At 36.8% G+C, this 21,679-nt stretch overlaps 1 protein-coding gene across 1 annotated transcript in view; it reads left to right on the top strand.

The window, feature by feature from the left end:
* Csmd3 (CUB and Sushi multiple domains 3) overlaps positions 1 to 21,679 on the top strand; it is a 1,085,099-nt gene that overhangs the window by 466,330 nt on the left and 597,090 nt on the right. Inside the window, exon 10 of the mRNA XM_005381888.2 lies at positions 1,620 to 1,744. Within this exon, the coding sequence (XP_005381945.1) occupies positions 1,620 to 1,744 (125 nt within the window). The remainder of the gene's footprint in view (positions 1 to 1,619; positions 1,745 to 21,679) is intronic.

Raw genomic sequence — 21,679 nt, 5'->3', positions numbered from 1 at the left:
CCAGATCACACTGATGATGGTATCAGCTCTCCATTTATTCTGAGAGAAACAAGGAAATGTGGGAAGATTTAAGTGTAGGAGGGGCTCAAATTATTTGAGCTATTGTTCAAAAACATTGCCCCAAATGATGTAAGAATAGATAGCAAAGAGCCAAGAAGAGAAAGGAGAAAAACTAACAGCAGAGTAAAATGGGTTATGATGATAGGGCTGATGAGAAGCAAAGGTGGCTCAATTAGCAATGGCGTTGGGGTAAGAAATGCAGGAGTCTGGACTCTGGAAAATGTTGTTGACTGAATTTACCTGGTGGTACAGATGTGAAGTTCTGAGGAAAAAAGCAGTCCACATAACTCTATGGTATGGTGCATATGTTAATCAGCTAGCTATCCATTCCACAGCACATATATACTGTAAAGCATCATAATGTACATGACAAATAAAGTTTTCTCTGTCTGAAAATTTCTGTTCCGCTAACTCCAACTAACTCTAATGTTTTCAACCCTAGCACCTACAAAAAAGAAAGATTTTTCCATTGTCTAAGATAGAGCTGAAATAAAAGGCAGAGAGTTTCCTACTGTGTAAATTTATAAGGTTCTTAATGCTAAAAGGGAGGCAAAGTAAAACAAAGTCATTAAGAGATCCCAGAGCCTAAAAGTAATCTTTTTTTCCTGGCTGTATGGAACTTCATTTATGATAATTCCTTCTGTTGTTCACTTTGCTTTTCTGCACTTTTCTGAATATATTTAATACTTGAAATGAAGCCACTGTTTAAAAAGAGAGTGAGGTGGAAAAAGAGGATGGCTCGAGAAGACGTCGATTCTGGACACTTTTCCCCACACTAAACTTGGTGTCCTTTTTCACATCACCCTTCACGTCGGGTCTTTTGTTATCTTTCGCTTAGACCAGAAACCACATGAAACAACATAGACTATGTATTTATTTAATATTTATTTATGCTAATGGGTTACTATTATTATTGAAGGCTTTAAAGAAAGAAAATGTGATTTTTTTAATTCAGAAAAGCACCTATTATCCTTGGCAGTCAGGATTTTTAATATGGTAGCTTTAGCAACCTGTAGGAGAAATAAATCTAAATTGCAGCAAGTTAAATAATCCAAATTGCAGTAAGGTAATTAGTAAATTAGGTGTGAATTTTAAATCACCAAATGTAGCATAACCTCTTTACAAAAAACCCTAAATAAGGACGTATTTAGGAATGCACATTTATATTCAAAGACCATGCCTAAATAGCTACACTTGTAAGTACATTCTATAGAAGCAATGTGATGTAATACATAACCAAAGTTGCCTGCTTTTTGTTTACCTTTATCACTTATATCAAATGGTAAATTTAATGAATTATTATTTGAATTTAGTGTCTAAAAATGCAAAATATTTAAACCTTAGGATAGTTTAAAATGTCTGCAAGTCCTGCTAATATATGCATGCGTTGATGTACATTAGTTTTGAACTGATTGTGCGTGTGTACAAGTCATGTTCATGTACCACTTTTGCAACTATGTGACAGTGGCACATATTGACCCCTTCCATATTGCCAGAGGATATGGAGCCTAATCCTTAGATTTCCTAAGTGTATTTTAAATCCTGTTCTTCCATTTTAGCCTTGGATCCACGGTTCAGTTCTCTTGCGATGAAGATTATGTCCTACAGGGGGCAAAAAGCATCACGTGCCAGAGGATAGCGGAAGTCTTTGCTGCTTGGAGTGACCACAGGCCCGTGTGCAAAGGTAAAGAGAAGCTGTAGAGTAAAAATGCTCTCTGAACATATTGTGATGGTTTTAAATTTGTTGACTGTGTGTAAATATTGGCAAGGAGGCAGTCAGAAGCGGCGGGGAAGAGTTAACAACACAGAAGCCAAGAAAAGTATACCGATGTTCCATTCTATTCATGCCTTGTCCCAGTGAAATCATGATTATTTCAATGCTCAGAACGGAATCCATGACTTTGTATCTTCAGGAATCACTTAACGCATGTATTGAACAATACCTGCTGAAAATCTGTAAACTGCTGTATTGTCTGCTCAAGGAATGTCCAATTGAATAGCCAAACAAAACTGAAGGAAAGCATAAACTGTGAAACTTTTTATTGAAGTATAAGACACTGAAAATGTGTGTGGGTTTTTAAAGCAAAAATCACAATTACCCTCCCTTTATAAATACTGATATGGATTGTTTAACCATATCTGCACTTCCACTTGTACAGTGTGTCATTTTAGTTGACCATGTGCCTGGGCATGGTGTAATCCCAGCACTCGGGAGGCTGAGGCAGGAGAATCATTGAGAGTTTGAGACCAGCCTGGGCTACAAAGTGAGCTCAAGTCCAGCCTTAGCTGTGTAGTGAGACCTTGTCTCAAAAAGACAAAAAAAAAAAAAAAAAAAAAAATAGTTACTATTAATTGGCCATGTGTCTGGCTGTGGTGATGTTAGTAGAAGTGCAGTGTGAAACTCAGGTTCCATAATTCGTTAAACTAAGGGAAGTTGGTGTGTTCTCTGGCTTTCTACTCTACAAATAAGTACAGATCAAGTGTGCATACATAATGCAAAAGTATGACTTGGGGAAAGTAAATAGAAATAAAAGTGTTATTGAAGAGAAGTGAAATTTTAGTGCCTTGAAAGAAGATCCAGGAAGGACCTAAAATAATAACCAGCTTAAGCTACCTTTCAATTTGTAAAAAGGGGTTCAAATACTAAAATATATATGTTTCATCTGGGGTTGAATTCCATTAAATGATTCTCGGTAAAAGAATAATAGCCGATTATAAGGCACAGTAATCCTTCACAGTATCAAAGCTGCTATTGTCAGACATTAAAAAAACTAATATGACAAGATCGTTAGACATAAGCATCAAGGTTTGCAAGAACCATGAGAGAACGGATTCATCCCCAGTAGCAAGGACTTGTAAACTCCTGCCAGTAGAATTAAAAGCTGCTCCTCAAATTTAAATATCAGTCACTGACTTGTGACAGAGCATCGAAATAGTCATGACATCATTGACACAAGGCCTGACTAGAATTGAACAGCACTGTGCCTTTTCCTGGCTTCCGTGTTATTACATTCTTTCTCCACCTTCTGACTGCCTCTTTGCCATCTGCTCCAGTTGCTCACTTGCTTCTTTGTTAAATTTGCCTTGCTAACGATGGAAACCTTCTATCCCTGCCCTTCTCCTTTGTCTTGGCCTGCACTCCCACATTTCTTCAAATACAATATCGTCGTAGGTATTAAACAAGGTGCTTTCTTTTTAAACTTTATGAAGCTGTATTTTAAAATGAACCCGCTGGCATTCCTAATTGCTGATTCGCTGGTGTTGGTGGGGTTGCCTTCAGCAATGGCATCTGGCAGTCCTCGGGTTCCTTTAGCTTTTCCTCACCCTGGGAACATTTCTCTGACTCACCACGCCCTGTAGAATCTTCAGACAGGCGGAGGATGATGTCAGGGAACTAGAGAAGGGGCAGATCTGGGAGCTGCTCTAAAGGCGAAAAGACACAATGTTTCATGACGGGATGGATATAGAAGGCGAAAGTGACAGGGAGTCAACAATGACGCTCAAGTGTGTGTGAGTGGAAAAGCCTTGTGCTGTTAATAAACACGAAGAGCTGGAAATGGAGTTATGTGGGAAAATCTCCACAGTCACTACAACATTGTCATCCTTGGCGCCAGTTTTTAAACACTTGTTCTGTGCCAGGCATTATGCTAACCGTTGCATAGACTCTGTCTCATTTAATCCTCAAAATAAACCAATAGAGACATTATTATTTCCATTTCAGAAATGAAGAACATACGGCACAGAAAGATCCAGTCATTTTCCCAAACTGAAGTAGCTAGAAAATGGCAAAGTCTCTTTTAAAAAAGACTTCATAAAGTGGGGAGGAGATGCCAGATTTCAGAGCATTAGAAAGGGATGAGAACATGGATGCAACAGATACCCTCGCTTCCTTGGCAAGGGCAACTCAGAGTGAGGAAGGAAAGAGAATGCTCTGGTTGAAGAGAAAGTTGCTTGTCATTTGTAGATGTGTATTTATCGCCATTCTTTTGTTACATGCTTACATGATGACCTATAGGACAATAATATTAAAATAATGAGTAAAACCAAAACGATGAAAAGGTGAGATGAAAGCTATGTGATTTTCAACAAAACATTATGTACAATAGTGTAGACAATGCTTAAAATGTTTTAAATGTTAGATTTAAATTATAGCTGTCAAATAATTGAGGAAGCCCAACCATTTTACACAAAAAGGAGATATGGCGCAAGTCTGCACAAGGGATAGAAGCAGACAAACGGTACAAGTAAACTATACTTTCTCTGACTGTGACACTTACAGTATCTTGAATATGCTTTATGAAATACACACTGAGAGCTATGTTTTGTAGGGTTAATTTCATCAATATCCCCACAGCGAACAGAAGAATAAACTGCGTTACACTGATTTCTCATGGTGCTTACCACTCAAGGTAAAATCTCAGCAAGAAAGGACAATGTAGTGAACATCGTGGCTTCAAAATGACATGTTCCAAGGATCTGACTTCAGCGTTACATAAATCAGATGTGTGTATTTTTGGTAGAGACAAAACTGTAAAATAGTTGACATATTCAAGAAAAAGAGATTAATGTTAACTTGGGAAAAATATCTCAGGCAAAAAGTTAGAGCCAAAGCACAAAATGTAAGGTCTTTGTATACTGCGTTTGGAAGTATAAAACATTTTTTCATTCAAAACTCTCACTCTGCTAACAAAGAATGCATTACACATGTGATTGTAAATTGCTGCAAGGCAGAAACAATGCGTTACAGTGTTTTCTCAATTTTCAAAATCTGTGTGGCACAAAGAGGAACTCTTTGATGTTTTCAATCTTGAGAGAGGTTTGCTAAGTAAGCTATGATTGTTGTTTTTCTTAGACTCTAATATACATAGTGGTTTCATAAACATATATGTGTGTTATTCAACAGTCATTAACTGAGAAGTCTAAAATTGTGTGTTTGAGATTCATATGTTCACAGGATTTCACCCAGTTTTATATAACTTTGGGAGATATTAATCACATATACATAGTTTTCTGTGCTCATTGCTTTCAAAACACCGATGTTAGGTTTATGAAATGTCTTGCTGCTAGAAATTACTAGCTGTGGTGCTGGAAACAGTTATGGAAGGAACATGCTGAAATAGTAATTGAAGTTTTAAGATGACTACCGTGAGTCTGAACAAACAGTAGCTCGAGTGTCTCCTGGGTGCTTGGGCAGAATAAAATATGCTTTTTTCCAGAGAGCAGCATAAATAGAAGTATCCATGTGGTGCACCTTAGAGAGATTACTAATATAGCTGCTGTCTATGTGTTTCATGGTTGAGCAATCAAAAAATGGTGATTTTTAAAGAGACAGTTCACACCTACAGGAAATTATGAAATACAATAAAAAGAAACTCAAAAATTAATATTAATGGATCTTATACAAATTCGGACAACAGTTCTATTCTGTCAATGGGATATGCATGTGCAGTATTTACCAGTTTGTAGAAACTGGAGATGCAGTAGTTATGCAAAAGCTGGAGTTTATGCAAATAAACAAGTAGCCTTACACCTTGAATGTTGTATAAAATGCTAATTCTATAGCTTTTGCATATTTTAAGAAGCATATTGGTATACATTTACATTTGCTAGTTTTATACTAATTTTTGTGGATTTAGATATGTCACGTCAGCATTCCCAACAACTAGTAATACTGGGCACCTGGTAGGCAAACTAAAAAATATTTGAATGAATGAAGTTTTGATACCACTGTGTTAGATACAGTCTAAGAAACACAGGACAGAACGGGACAAAGCGTGCCCCTGAGGAACTCCCAGCCTCAGAGGGGTTGAAAGGAGAGTAGAAGAATGGGAGGAAATGATTCAAGATACATCATGTACACGTAAAAACTCCCCATGATGCATGTTACTCTTACATATTTCTAAAATGTACAGCTATCCTTAAATGATTTAAAAAAGAAAGATTTTGGGTGAGGAATTGGTAGTTTTCCTCATTTGAAAAAACTTAAAATATTTAGTAATTATGGGCTGAACAAATAATTATAGACTGAACAGACAATATTTATTTGAATGCCCCTAAAAAGCTAAGATTTATGTCTCTTATAACTCAAGGCTAAAAGCCACTCTTGGGAATAATAGAATGGGTGAATAAGGGAGGATCACAAAAGCCAGGTTTTCCTGAAAATACAGGAAAGCGGGAGAAAAGTCATGGAGTCATCTTTTAATTCCTTTATTCAACCAATTAAATTTTTGTTTACTTACTGATGTGTCAATCAATTTAATTTTAATCATCAACACATGAACATGAATTGTTTTGGAAGATTAAACACCACACGCAATATTAAGTCTGAATGTTTTTATTATTCCGTTCTGCTCTACAAAGCATACACATCAACTTAGGTAATATATACTACACCTTTTTATATACAAGATAGAAGCAATCCTCTGCAAAATTCAGATGGAAAAGCTTATTTTTCTATTTGAAGATAGCTGTTCATTAAGATAGAGTAACATGTGGGCAGAATTTTGAAATTATTTTGCATATGGAAGTCACTCCAAATATTCAGGAAAATTACCATGAGCAGAATAACGTGAATTTCATATGCACAGACCGAGGGGAAGGACAATGGCAATTTCAGTTTAGTTGGCTAAGTGAGTGAGTGTGACATAAGATTAGAAAAGTTATGTACCTGCTCCTTTGACGTATCTCTGGAAGCACCCTAAACTTCCATGCCCCTGCTTACTCTTCTATGATACTATTACCATAAATATTTCTTATCTTTTTATTGATTCTGTGGATTATCCTATACAAGGCAAAGTAAGTTCTTCAAAATCCTACTTTTGTTGTATCTTAGGAATGTTCTTAGGAATGTTCAAAGACTACGTGCTATTTTCCAATTTTGTACTGTAAGCCAGAAAAATGAACTAATCAAGAATGTGAACTTAAGTGTCATACTACGCTAGTTCAACTTCATGATCTTTTACTTTAACAATATACCCTGTTTAAAATGATTATATTTTGCCTATAAAAATAATGTTATATCAGTACCTATGACATTAGGAGTTCAAAATTTGGGTGAAAGGAGAGATGAATGGGTAGAATTTAGTATGTAAGGCTGAATCATAGTAAACATTAACAAAGAGAGCTGGTGTGGCAGATGCGGTGCTCCTGCTGCTCCCACTAATGGTTGCTGATTCTCTTCCCTTTCAACGTCAGCCATAATTTGTCTCCACCTAAATTTGTTTCTTCAACTTTTGTCAGAATGGAATCACCTTTTTGATTCCAAGTCTCTGTGATCTGTCCTTGACTAAGCAAGCCTAATAACCCTATTCTTCCCATCTCCAAACATCTTGCTTAGTTTTCAGCTCCTCCGCAAATTATGTCCCATTTTAATTATCAATTTGCACCTCCTTCTTTAAAATTGCACGCACTGTCTTTACTATAAACTTTAATATCCTTCTCCTAATGCTTTCTACTGACATTACCAAGAAAGAACGAAACAACCAATGTCTGTGAAGTGCTTCCTTTTGAATGATCTATTTCAGTTATGGTCAGGAAGAGGGTAATTATCAATGTGGTCTATGCTCCTCTTATCTTCAACTCAATGAAACAAGTAAATGAGGTTCAATTAATGTCTTCACATGCAAAGTTAAAAAAAAATCATTGCACCTTGTATGCTAGATAAGGGATTTTGCCAACCCTAAGAACTACGACCCTCATTAACAAGTATTTTTAAGAGCTTTTAGTGTGTTTTCAAAAGTCTTTTGTGTATGTTCCAAATTCCCTCTCATATTTTTTTCTTGCTTGCAGTGTTTACCCCAGTGACCACTGCACTCACATTTTTGTACATATAATAGAAGCTAAGTAAGCATTTTTAATACAGATTTTGGGAAGATTTAATTATTTACACAAACAGTTTAAAAGGATAGGGATGTGATCACTACAACAAAGAAAGCTGCCCTGGTGGAGCGCGCCCTGTGACACAAATGCAATTAGAAAATTTTGCCCAAGAGCAAACCATCACCTGCTGGACTTTATCAACCAGAAACATACATAACAGTGTACTTGCTTTAAGCCTTCTAAGTTTCATCAAATTATGACACAGATGAAATGATGCATAATAAAGATGATATTAGCAATTAATGGTGTGACATATGGTGACAAAGACAGGCAGATGCTGTAGATATGGAAATTTATCACACAGTCCCATTTCTTGGTGGTCATTTTTTTCTACCAGCATTCGTGTGAGATTTTATTATATGCTATGATCAGAAACTAAATCTTGCTCTACCAATTAACAGATCTTCCTGAGATATTATTCCCATGTTATTTGCTGGAAATCAATGATGACTTATTTATAGGCACCTTATTAGTAGAAAATGCATCATTTAAAATGCAAAACTATTTGAACAATTAGGAATTTTGCATTTCAATGGTGTCTTTCCAACAATTGCTCAGAAATACATTCCACACATCCTACTCAGCTTACAAATTATTAGAAACTCTGCAAAGAGCGAGTAAATGTTTCTGTTTCCATAGATGGGGTGGGTCTGGGCAGATAGCAAAGAACTATCTATGTTCAACTCAGCCATCTCCTAAGATGACCTTGCTCATTTGATTTATCTTTTGGGCTGCAATTTGATCATGTCAAAGTGAAGCTTGTTTTCTTGCATTTCTTTATGATTAATGCACCTGGGGCAGCAAGGAGTCACAGATATGTTATGGCCACAGAAATTTGAGGTTCAGATCTGTACAAACCTAGAAGAGTCACATATTGAGTTTGAAAAGATGAAAGTATAGTAGATATGAACATAGTCAAGTAGTACATTAGCACACAACTAGGTAGGGGACAGCACTAAAGATGAAGGATCTTGCATGAGAAAGAGCCTTTGGCAGGTGAGACACAAATGCCATACCACCCTCTCTTTCTCAGTTTCTTAAGTACCGTGTTCAGACAAAAGTGACTTGGTGGCAAAAGGTCTGTGTGGGGGCTGGGGATTTAGCTCAGCGGCAAAAGCGCCTGCCTGGCAAGCGCAAGGTCGTGAGTTCGGTTCCTGATACCGGAGAAAAACCAAAAACCAAAAAAAAAAAAAAAAGGTCTGTGTGGTTGGTAGGGATCATTCCCCAGCCTTGCCTAAGCCTGGGAATGGTCAGGTTTCTGTGCATGTTAACAGTTTTCTCTGTGCATTTCTTCTTCAGGAGAGAGTCAGCCTCGCTGCAGAAAGGCACACAAACCAAGGTCATCAGGGAACACCTGCATTTCACTGACTTGCATCACTTTTAACCCTTTCCCTGATGGCACCCCTATAAAATGTCCATTTTTAAATATGTACATTTAGAAAATTAATTTTGATTGAAATGTGATTTTTGAATTAGCTACACATTAAGAAATAAATTTAGCTAGTCATTAAATAAAAACAAATATTCTTATTTTTAAAATCAATGGGTAACAAATCTAGTTTTGGGGAGAAAACAAAAAAAGAAAAACATAGTTTAATTTTTAGCATGTATGATTTGATAGCCTCAGAATCTGAAGTTTAATGAAGATAAAATGAACTACATATGCTACTGAGCAAATAATTAAGGAGATTTGAAAATAACTGATAAACAATGTGTGATTTAGCTGGACTAAGCAACCAGTGACAAAATGTCTGAAATACCTTCATGGAGAGAAACAAATGGAAAGTTAATGAAATCAGCCTGGGAAATTCAAACTGTGAAGAAAATCTACCTATGGGGATGGAATTTTTGAAATAACTTTTGTGCTTGTAATTTCTCAAAATTTCCCTGTGAAATAGAAAACTCTACGTCAAATGTGTGCTGAGAGGATGCGCTATTAGCAGAGAGCACCTTAATGATCTTAGATGACTCAATACCCTCTCCACTAATCCTGTACTACTCATGTAAAACAAGGAAAGGAGTAAACACGCTAGAATGATTAATGCACCTAGGGCAACAAGGAGTCACAGATATGTTATGGCCACAGAAATTTGAGATTCAGATCTGCACGAACATAGAAGCGCCATGTAATGAGTTTGAAAAGATGAAAATGTAGTAGATGTGAACATAGTCAAGTAGTATATTAGCACACAACTAGGTAGGAGATAGCACTAAAGATGAAGGATCTTGCATGAGACAGAGCCTTTGGCAGGTGAGACAGAAATGCCATACCACCCTCAGTTTCTCCATTAATCTTTTATTTAGCTTCTTGTTAGTGAAAACCCATTGGTAGCACAAGTAGTTGTGGGCAGTACGGGCTGTAGAGAACAGTGATCATGGTGTGACTGCTAGAATGTGTGATGGGTTTATGTACACTGAAAGGATAGAATCGTATCATGCAATGTAAAAGAAATAATATAAAATGGGAAAAGAGTTCAGGCATTTCCCTAATAGGTGTGCCTAAGTTTTTATTTAGGGAGATATTTTTAATAACCTTTATGTTCTTCATATCAACACGCACAATCTGTCAAACTTTAATTTTTTTCCTTGCATGATGGTATACATTAACGTTATCTGGTTGTATACTAATAATGGTGGATTTAGCTGTATCAAATCAGCACCCCCAACAGCTAGTAATGCTGGGCACATGGCAGACAAACTCAAAAACACCTGAATGAATGGAGTTGGTTTTTTTTTAACCACTGAGCTAAGAACAATCTAAGAAACACAGAGTAGGCCCAAGAAAACTGTGCCCCTGAGGGATTTACAACTTCATTGCAAACATAGCACACTCAAATTAAAAAGCCAGAGAACATGCCTCAAGCAACAGAGATACGAATGTGCAGATAAATTTTAAGTCAAAAAGAAAATTCAAAACAGAGACACAGAGGATAGAAATTGTTAATTTTTTTCAAATATTTTAATTGATCATGAAAATAGTGTTTAATTGCTTTTCCTTGAATTTGAGTATTTTTATACATTTCTTTGTGTTGGAAATCATTTATTTAGCAAAAGTGAGGTTCCCATGGTAATTATTTAATAGCTAAATGAAAAGATGAGTTTTTCCCCTCATGGAAAATAACAGCAGACTGCAATGCACAAAACCTCTATATCATAATAAAACCTGTCACTGCAGAGAAATGCAATGCTTTCACTTTAGAAAGGATGAAACTACCAGTCTACTTGGACTAGTCCAGAAATCATCATAGAGAACATTAAGTAGAGATTGTAGAAAGGGAGATAGGCGTAGTGCTTAAGAGATAGAAAGATATTTGAGACAGAGAAAGGTATCTATTCACATAGCACAAGTTTATAAAAGAGATCTGTGAGAGACAGAAACAGAGAGAGACAGAGAAACATAGGTGAGAGATGATGAGTGAATTATAGAACATAAACTCAATTATGGTAGAAAATGTACAGATATAACAAATCTGTCTCTATCTGTATCTCTGCCTATGGACTTCTCTATCTAACTGAATTGATTGAGAAGGTTTTCATATATCAAAGTAAACACTGAGTTTTAACCTAGGTGCAAAAAGGAGAAATGCTTTTTGCTTCTTTCAAAAGCAAATTGTATATAAATTTTATGCACCGAGCAGTCATTTACTGATTGATAGTCATGTGCCAGTGAGAAACTATGCTAGTCACTGGGATAAAAAGGCAACCAAGGAAAAGAATTTCTGCACGCAATGAGGTTACCTTCCATGATGAGGATCAGGTAATTCTAAACTGAGAATATAAGGTTATCACTCTTTAGTTTCTATTTCTCTCCACCTGCTTCTCTCTCTCTCTCTCTCTCTCTCTCTCTCTCTCTCTCTCTCTCTCTCTCTCTTTCTCTCTTTCATTCATTCATGGGTTAGAGATTGAATCCAGGGCCTTGCACATGCTAAACATGCTACCACCAAGGTATACACTCCGCCCAATACTTTATGACGTTCTGTGCTAGAGTTAGGTAACATTTGAGTGTTCCAGAGTTAGAAAGAGCTTCCCACAGGAGGAAGTGCATGAGCTCTTCTGAACATTACGGTTATATTGGACAAAGTCAACAAGGAGAATAATGTTGTACATGAAGAGTACAACGGAGTGAGACTCCTATGTGCAAGGACATAGAATACTATGGCCCAATATGACATTAAAAATGGAATATGAACTTTTGTCAGTCTACATGTTAGCTACTTGCATGCCTTCTTGCAAGAAATGCTTTTCAAGCCTTTTGACTGATTTTTATTCAGTTACTGGTTTTTCTGCTGTTGAATTATTGAGTTCTTTGTATATTTTGCATAGTAAACTCTTATCAGGTGTAGGAGATATTGGAAATATCTTCTATCCTTCCATATAATGTCTTTTTAGTCTGTTAATTACTTCCTTGAGTGTCCAGAAGTTTTTACTTAGATGCAATCCCATCTGTCCATATTGGCTTTTGCGGCTTGTACTTTTGGTGTTATGTGCAAGAAATCATTGCCTAGCTTAATGTCATGAAGATTTTTCCTTATGTAGTTTTATAGTTTCAGGCCTTACATTTAAGTTTTTATCTGTTTTTAGCTGATGCCGTGAACACTAGCCCAACTTCACTCTTCTGCGTGTGCATATGCTGTTTTCCCAGGCCCAGTTACTACCTCACACATTTCAGAGGATATTTTCACAAAAGAGGAAGAAGGAGTGTTTTCAAGGATGTGGATAAAAGGGAACACTTTAACACTTTTTCAGGGTTTGTAAATTAGTACAGCCATTATCAAAAATAGTTCTATTAACAGTAAAACTACTATATAGTCCACTAATCTCTCCATTTGGTTTAATGTCCAAAAGAATAAAATCAGCATATAGAAGAGATACTTGTATGTCTGTGTTCATTACCAAATTTTTTAGTATAACAGAGATAGGAAATTAAGTAAAAGTCCACCAACCCATGAATAAAGAAACTGTGGCACGTATTCACCATGAAATACTACTCGCCCTTAAAAAGAAGACAATCTGGTCATTTATTACAACATAGATGAACCCAGAAGACAGTCTGCTAAGTGAAATATGCGAGGGAGAGAATGAAATTTGAATTTATTGAAACAGAAAAGGTGATTGCCCAGGGTTATATGGGAAGGTTGGGGAACAGGAAGGGAGCTGTTGATAAAAGACTACCAGTGTCCATTTGCATCCTTCAATGAATAAGTTCCAAAGATTTACTCTACAGAATGGTTATAGTTAATATTAATATGTTGTCTATTTAATGCTCCTGAGGGAGTAGATTTTAAATTTCACCAAAACAAAGCGTATGAAGCGATGGTTATGCTAATTATCTTGATGGAACCTTTTCACAATGTAGGCATGTGTCAAAATACACCGTTTTTGTCAATGATACTTTAATAAGACTGTGAATTTTTTTTTACAGTAAATAAGTGAAAAATACATAATTGAATCATAATGGAGTACGATCAGGGGGAAGCAACCCTGCAGACAGAGCACCGAGCTTGGAGGTTGTTACACAAATTTAGGTTGGAGCCAGTATGACCTCAGATTGGGTCAGTGATCAGAGCAAGGCAGAGAGAAGGTTGGAGAAGTGAGGTGAGGAGACTCCAGCACATAAGTGTTAGGGGTAGGAAGTTGTAGAGGAGACTGAAAGAGGAGCAGCTAGAAGTGAAGGCACTGCAAATAGCAGGAAAGAATGGTGAGTGAGAGGTGGTCAACATTACTCAATGCTGCAAATGGTGAAGAAAATAAAACTTCAACAGCGAATTTGTCTCCAGTGGCCTTGGTAAAATCGTTTCCTTTGGAATTACTGATGTGGAAGCCACCTGGCTATTGCCAAGGAGTAATGAGGTGAGGACGCAGAGCCTTCCAGGGGAAAACAGCACTGGGTTATTAAGCAAGGCAAGGAAAAGATAAGTGAGTAGCTAGACGGGGACTTGCAGTTGAGGAAAGACTGCTGTTAAGATGGGAGAGATTTAGTAAGGAGGACAAAGACATTGGCAGGTAGGAAGCGAAGATACAGGAGAGAGCTGGCCAGGTGGAAAATTACAGTCTGGGGAGGGAAGTGTTGGGGGCTTACCGTGGAAGAGTTGGCACTGCCACTGTGTACAGTGGACACAGCCTCTCCCTTGAGATGGCAGGTCATAAGGAACTGGGGATGAACAGATACATTTTAGGTGGGAAGCAAAGAAACGCATCATGCTCAAGAGGTGAAAACCCCTAGTTCCATTTTTTTCCTAGGACCTAGGGGAACTTAATAAGGGAAGGAAGTTCTGTAAGGTGTGGGTAGAACTGAAGACAAGACTGACATGAACAGGGATCTGGAGGAGGTCAAAGCAGTCAGCCTCTCAGAAACAACCAAATCCTGAGGGTTTTGTTTAAGTCCATAGTCCTTGTCTCTGGCTGCACATTAGAATCACCTGGAGAGCTTTTAAAGTTAAAATCCCATACTTGAGGCCTACCCCAGACCAATTAAATGAAGCCTCCAGAGGATAATTTGCTTACTACGTCCCTCTCTGTGATAAATTGATCTGTTTAACTGCATCAAAGGTTCAGAAAATGACTTGAAGTGATCGTGTTTCTCAGGGAATCTCTCACGTATTCCCAAGAAGCAAAGCACTGGCTAGCGGGCTGTTCGGAACATTTAGTCTGCACATATCACATTCCTGAGTCACAGACTGGCAAAGTGGATGTTCCATGAATTCAGGTCACCAAGCCAAAGCAGCAGCAGTTAGCTTGTCACATCCTCTTCACACTGGACTTCTCCAGATACTGAGGGCAATGTAAAGTTGCATGTTCGGTGTCAGAAGTGGGCTCATTTTCATACTTATCATGCATTACCAGCTGGAATGGCACTGCTTTTCTTGTGAGAAAAGTGTTTCTTGGGAAGAGAGCAAACAGGGTCAGAACTAAATGAGTTGTACAGCGTTTGCATTCCTGCTACCTCTTTCGACTACCTTTCACTCATTCCAAGGAAACATGACAAGACAACATGGGTTTACAGCACAGGGATAATTTTGAGATGAAAATTAAACAACCAAATATGCCTTTAGAGCACATCACTTCTTTGAAAGCTCTACTCAAAGGGACAACTTTTCAATGTATTCTCTCATCTTTCACTTCCTTTACTCATTGTCAATTCTCATCAATAATCCAACTTATGGAGCGTTTGCTTTATTGGCTTTTCGCTTCGGTTATTTAATTTAAAAACAAACACTTATTTAAATAATTACATTTTATTAAACTACTAAGGTCAATATTTAATGACTTTTTTTTATTCTCTGTGTTCTTTCATTAGAAAATTATTTTCTCAGTTCTTGGGAGAGGAAAAAAATAAATCAGGTAATGTCACACATTCATCTGTTTTAAAAATGTGTCCTGAATCTATTTAAAGGTAACATAAATTTATGTTTATTTGCTTGACTTCAGGTAAGCTTCTGATTCAGTAGTTGAAGGATGACTATTTATCCATTGTAGGATCCAGAATTATATATTTATCTGAAAATAAACACAAGAGGAGTTTTCATACTGCTACTTTAAATGACCATAATGCAGTTCACTTACTATTATTCACCTTACTATTTCCAATAAATTCCAAGGGGGGAAAAAAAAACTTTTACATATAAAAATTATATGGCAAAAGTAGTGAGAAAAGTTTTACTGCTTTTTAAAATATACTTCCAACATCAAATATGGCTTACCATAAGACCAAAAATGTCTTCTGAAAGGCTTTTTTGTATCATTGTTTACATTGATTTTATTTTTCTCCACATAAAATTTCCTTCTACATTATGTAAGGAACATATGGTATTTTTTCTACCTGTTTTGAGTATCCTTAAAGAAAATTAAAACATGATAAAGATCACATTGTTAGGGGCCAAAGATATAGCTACGCAGCACAGTGCCTGCCTGACAAGGGCAAGGTAGTGAATTCGATTCCCAGTACCAAAAAAAAAGGATCATGTTGTTAGGAAAATTTGATAATGACTCCATTAAATGAACTCCAATTTTCATCATTTTCATTACCGTAAAAGTATTTATTAACTATATATAGCAGCATAGACTCTGAGTTTTGAATTACTAATGGACACATTTTGCTCTTTTTTAAAAAACTTACTCTTTTCACTATTTTTTCTTCCAAGAAGTAATGACAATACTGACAATGGTGAACCTATTTTTTTGCCCCCAATACAGCAAATTGTCTGATAAAGTTGAAACCTGACAGAGATGAGATTAGCTTATTATAAAATTATAATAAGTGAGGAAGAAATTAATGGTCATTATCAGAGAGTGAATCTATAATTTTCAAAAAAAATTTAAATAATTTATGACAAACTTATTAAATTGTAGCTATAAACTTGTAGAAATATTACAGAGCAGTTGTGTATTCAAGTTGCTAAGACTAAGTGATAGAGAACCACTCCGGAGAAGACATTTGTCTTAGTTACTTTTTCATTACTGGGACAAAATACCTGACACTGTCAAGGTACAGAAGAAAAGGATTACTTTTGGTAATTAAAGACATTTTGGTCCTTAGTCAGATGGCTCTAAGGAGGACTGCGTGGCTGAGGGCCATAGCAGAGGAGAAAAGTCTCATAGTGTGGCAGGCGGGAAGCAGTGAACACTGTTAATTCCACTTTCTTTCCCTTTAACTCTGCTCAGGGTACTGTTCACCTAGAAATAAGATAAGCCTATCAGTGGACTAATACAGTTATCATACCTATAATCCACTATCACACATTCATGACCCAGCCACCTCCCAAAAGCCCCACATACGAATATAGGCGGCTTTGGAGGACATGTAGATATAAGCCATAACAACATTTAAAACAATAAGAATTAAATCGTCATATTCTGGAAGGTTGAGGAAAGAGGACAGCCTGAGCAATGTAGCAACTTAGTGAGACTGTCTCAAAATTAAAAAAATAAAAAGTGCCAAGGTTGTAACTTAGTGAAGGTCCAAGATTCAATCCCCCATACCACTATGACAAAATAAAACAAACCAGAAAGAGAGGAGAGAGAGGAAATTAAAGAAACTAAAGTGGCAATATAAACTCACATGAAGTTCTCTGATTATTAAAGGACTTGTAGCCAGGGGTGCTAGCACACACCTGTATTCCCAACACTAAGGAGGCTGAGGCAGGAAGACTGCCCTGAGTTCAAAGCTAGCTTCCATTACATAGTGAGTTTAAGGCCAGCTTGAACTACATAGTGAGACCCTGTCTTAAAACAAAGTAAAACACTTATTATGTGGACACACAATCTAAATTGCATATTAATACATAAATAAGGAATGTATACTTGTAAGAACACTGTCAGGCTATACAAAGCGTAAAAAAGTTAGAAATATGAGATTTGATAAAAATAATCAGTGAAAAAACATTTACTTTTATGAATCAATGTAAACAAGTATTTCACTTGCCACTTCAATGTGCTTTTCTCCATATATGTAATTATGATTAATAAACAGATATAAAAAGCATTCAGTGATGGGCAGATAATTAAAAGAATTGCTGTTATTTAACTACAGAATTTTGTCAAAATGTCTAATATTATTTTTGTTTATAATTAGAAGTAGAAATGTAGTATGTAAAATAGTTCCCCAAAATCTGATATATTTGAATTTTTCCCCCCAGTTTTTGTATTGGGGATTGCGCTGAAGGCCTTTGCTAACTTGCTAAATTGGCCAGGCTGGGTACCAACTTGCAATCCTCCTACTTCAGCCTCCTAGGGTGCTGGGAAATAGGCATGTATCACCACACTCAGCTCTGGTTGAAAATTTTGAAAACTGTTTGTTTAGGCTGTGTTATTTCAACAATCATCTAACTCCTCTTAATTCTAGTTTCTCTCTTCACAATTTACTTTGCATATTGCTAAAGTATTTTTACTAAAGTACTGCTTTGACTATGTCACCCCATTCTGCAAATTAATTCATTGCTTTACCATTCAAGCCAAAAATTTTACCTTTTTGGAAATTCCAAAAACTGACCCTGAACTTCTTTTCAACTTTACTTTTTAGTCCCAATTACAAATGCTGTGCTTAAAAGGTCAGGCTGATCACACCCATTATTGCCTTCTAAGATATCTCTTGAGTGAATGTCTTGTTACTTTTCTCTTGTTACTAAGACAAAATACCCAAGGCCACAATTAAAGAGGGAAAGGTTTATTTAGCTCACAGTTTATGGAGGTTTCAGTCCATACTTGGCTGGCTCCAAGGCAGAGTGGCACACAGCAGAGGGCAACAGCTCATGGCAGCGGAAAACAGCAAAAGCAGCAAGAGCAAAAGGGGAGGAACAACCCAAAGCAGAATCTATCCCTCCCTTATATTATATACAAACTATCCACCCCAGGGCGGGTGTAGCACTCACACCCCTAATCCCAGCATTGGACCATGGATCAATCAAAAACTCAAGAAGTCCGCCCCATGATTGTATGAGGCTTTGGGGGGACATAAAGACAAAACCCATAACAGTGAAGTCCATCTTTAAGGAGACAAAGGGTAATCTATGCCTCACCTCAGGAATAGGAGCCAAAATATAAGCCTTGATGCCACTTTCTTGATCCCCATTTCCCACAGGAACACATGAAGAGAAAAATGTCAGAGCTAAGCATGCAGTGAGTTACATTATAGGAAAGGGACTCTGAGAATAGGGTTTCTAATTCTTTGATAATGCAGTAGTAAACATACCTATGCTTTTCCCCTGAAGGGAGACACTATCTCTGTCATGCAGCACTATAAATATATTTATTTTTTTGCTCTAGATAGACCAATAACCTTAAAGTTATCATATCATTAGAGCCAGGAAACAGGGTAAGAAGGATGGAGCAAGGCAGGGAGAGAGGGCTTTCCATATCATGCACCGGGGCTCCACCTCTTCTGGCCAAGTGCCTCCTGATCCAGTCACCTTTCAAAAGCCCTGCCTCAGAGAGCATGAGGGCGTTAGCCTGCATTCTTGATCTAAACCATGATTGTGGGAGACCTGATTACTGCTTCAGTTTCATTACCGATCATTGATCTGTTTATATTTTCCATTCTTTCTTTTATTTTATGAAAAAAATAAAACAAATTTCATAATCAAATAATAAGAGCAAAGCAATTGTTTTGCACTGTTTATTTTTGTTATCTTCAAAGTGGTTGCTGAGAGTACAAGACATAAACCCAAAAGCTTCTGATAAAAAAGAAACAAACTGTAGCACAAATCATTCTTTTTAATGAACTAAGATAAACTAGTGGTATGAATGAAACCAATTAACATATACACTGGAATGTTTTTAAAACAATAAAAAAATTTGTAATTAGGGGAAGTAACAAATAACCATAAAAATATAGTCCAGAAAAAAGGTAGTGCTTTTGCTTGCAAGATCTCAATTGATTCATAGAGCGGTCTGACGACAAAATCCACTCTTCATTTCTGCAATAACTTGGCTTTTGCTTTAGTTTCCCGTGAGAATTCTCATTAGACACTCTGAATAATCAGAATGCCAGAGGCTGGGATAAAAGTCCATTCAATTTTCATCATATAACATTTAATTAAGATCATTATCAACAGCTCTCCAAACTTCAGGATAAGGGCAACCTCCAGGGATCCAGGCCCAACCTGTGAACAAGTTACATCCGCCATCAGTGCTTACTTAGGAAAGCCAGGTGATCTTCTCTTCTACTTTCTGGACTGATATTTGTACTTGTCTCAAGGAGTTCACATGTGTACTTTATATTTAATAACTGGCTTTGCCTACAAAAGAAAGATCGAGAACAATTCTGCCTTCTGTAACAACCCTGTCTTGTAAGTTGAGACTGCTTTGAATATTTTTAGATCTGAGTTCGAATTATCAGTCAATCCAGCTAAAGTTAAGGACTGATTTCATACCCCTTTCTCTGACCCATAGCGACTCTCAGTAATACAGGATAGCCGACCGCAGTGTTCTCGTAAAAAATAAATCATCTTGCATTCTTACAGCTTGTAATCTGTGCAACTTCTCTGAAGATAACAGTGTCATACAACAACCTTTGTTAATTCCTATCCTCTCATTTTGAAATCCTGTATCATTTTTATTGTTTCTGTGTCGTTTTCTTTTGGTCTTTATTGTTGTTATTTTGTTATTTTTTTTTCTATTTAAAATAAAAAATATATAAATACATCAATCAATGAATCATCTGTTCTTCCGCTTCACACCCCCAAGTTTCCAAGGTAGTCTCATTATGGCAATATTTCTACAATCATCTAATGGTTCTATACCTGTAGGCAGTGCTTCTTCAAACTGTTTCCGTTATTATTTGTTTTAAATTGAGAGATAGAATTGAATGCATTTATCATATGCAATAGGATATTTTGAACCACTGTGGAATCTAGTTAATTATTATTTTAATGACTTTATGAGGTCATCATCTTTTGTGGTGAGAGCATTTAACATCCACTCTCTTAACATTTTTATCTGCGGTCACCATGCTGTATAATAGATGTTGGAAGTCTTTTATTAGCAAGCATAAAGTGCATGCCACTGTATTTTGGGGAGAGATTCTAGTTATTATCCTTTTTATATCCAAAGACAGTCCCCAGGGTACACATCATATCTCTGGAGAGTATTGTGTAAGTATTTAAAATTATGAGTTCTACCCCCTTAGAAGGACATGAATCAACAAGGAGACTCAGGTTGATAGGACCTTCGTGATCCCGTCCAAGTGACGACAAAAGCTTAGGCTTCCCGCTCTAATTTGAATAATTTAATGTAAACTTTATTTTTGAGGAATTCTGTTGTATTTGTTTATCCATCCAGAAGGTTGACATTTCCTCATGCCTTCAAATGACAGATCTACAGGAATAGAGGAAGGCAGACTATCTAGAATTATGAATAATAAATTTATTTTGGAAGTATAAATCTTAGGTCATATCCTGCTGTTTCCTGTGAAGTGCTTGAGGAAGTTAAGGAAAACTGTCAAACCATTATCAGCAACTTCGGGCTGGGAATGATAGACTTACTTGTAAGTAAAATTTCTGCTTTTTGTGATAGTTTCAGGAATTTAATACCAGGGTGTTTTCCTTCTTAAGGACTGAAAGAATGATCTGTAAAACAAAACTCATCAGTACGCTTTCCTTCCTCATACCTCCTGAGATTTTGAGGTGTCTCTTTCCCCCATTCCAGGGCTGGTGCTCTCCCTTTGCCATGTGAAATCAGGGAGCTCCTCTCCAGCAGCTGCACCTCTACTCTTCGACAGTCATCCTATATTCTCGTCCGGATATTTCTTCCATATATGTCAGTAGAACACAGGAAGTTTTGCAAAACTTTCAAAGGCTCGGCATGTCCTCTACTGCCGTTTTTGTGGGCCAGTGTAGAGATTCTCAGCGGTATACTCAACCAAGTGGCCCTTATCTTTAAGATCTAGGACTACCTCAGTTGAATATAACAATATAAATCCAAAGTAGAATTAAACCTAACTCTCTTAGGGCTTTATTTATTATTTTTTACACAGACTGCCCTCAGTGCCACCAAAAGGGATGTCAAATCCACATTTCATTTTGGTACTTATAGATCATTTCTACATATTTCTCAACTCGTACACCATTAAGCAGGAAGTAGTTGAGAAAGAATGATCTCATTCTGGAAATGGCCTCCCTAAATAAACCCAACTCATTTACAAAGGCTTATGGATCAGGGACGGTATGAAGTAGAGTTAGAAATTTCTGAGTCCACATTGGCATTCAGAAAACCCTGCTGTTTGCACATGGCAGAGAACATGAAGTTT

Source organism: Chinchilla lanigera, unplaced genomic scaffold (assembly GCF_000276665.1).
Source record: "Chinchilla lanigera isolate Chin_1 unplaced genomic scaffold, ChiLan1.0 scaffold00016, whole genome shotgun sequence".
Classification (NCBI taxonomy): domain Eukaryota; kingdom Metazoa; phylum Chordata; class Mammalia; order Rodentia; family Chinchillidae; genus Chinchilla; species Chinchilla lanigera.
This window is presented reverse-complemented; position numbering and strand designations above follow the sequence as displayed.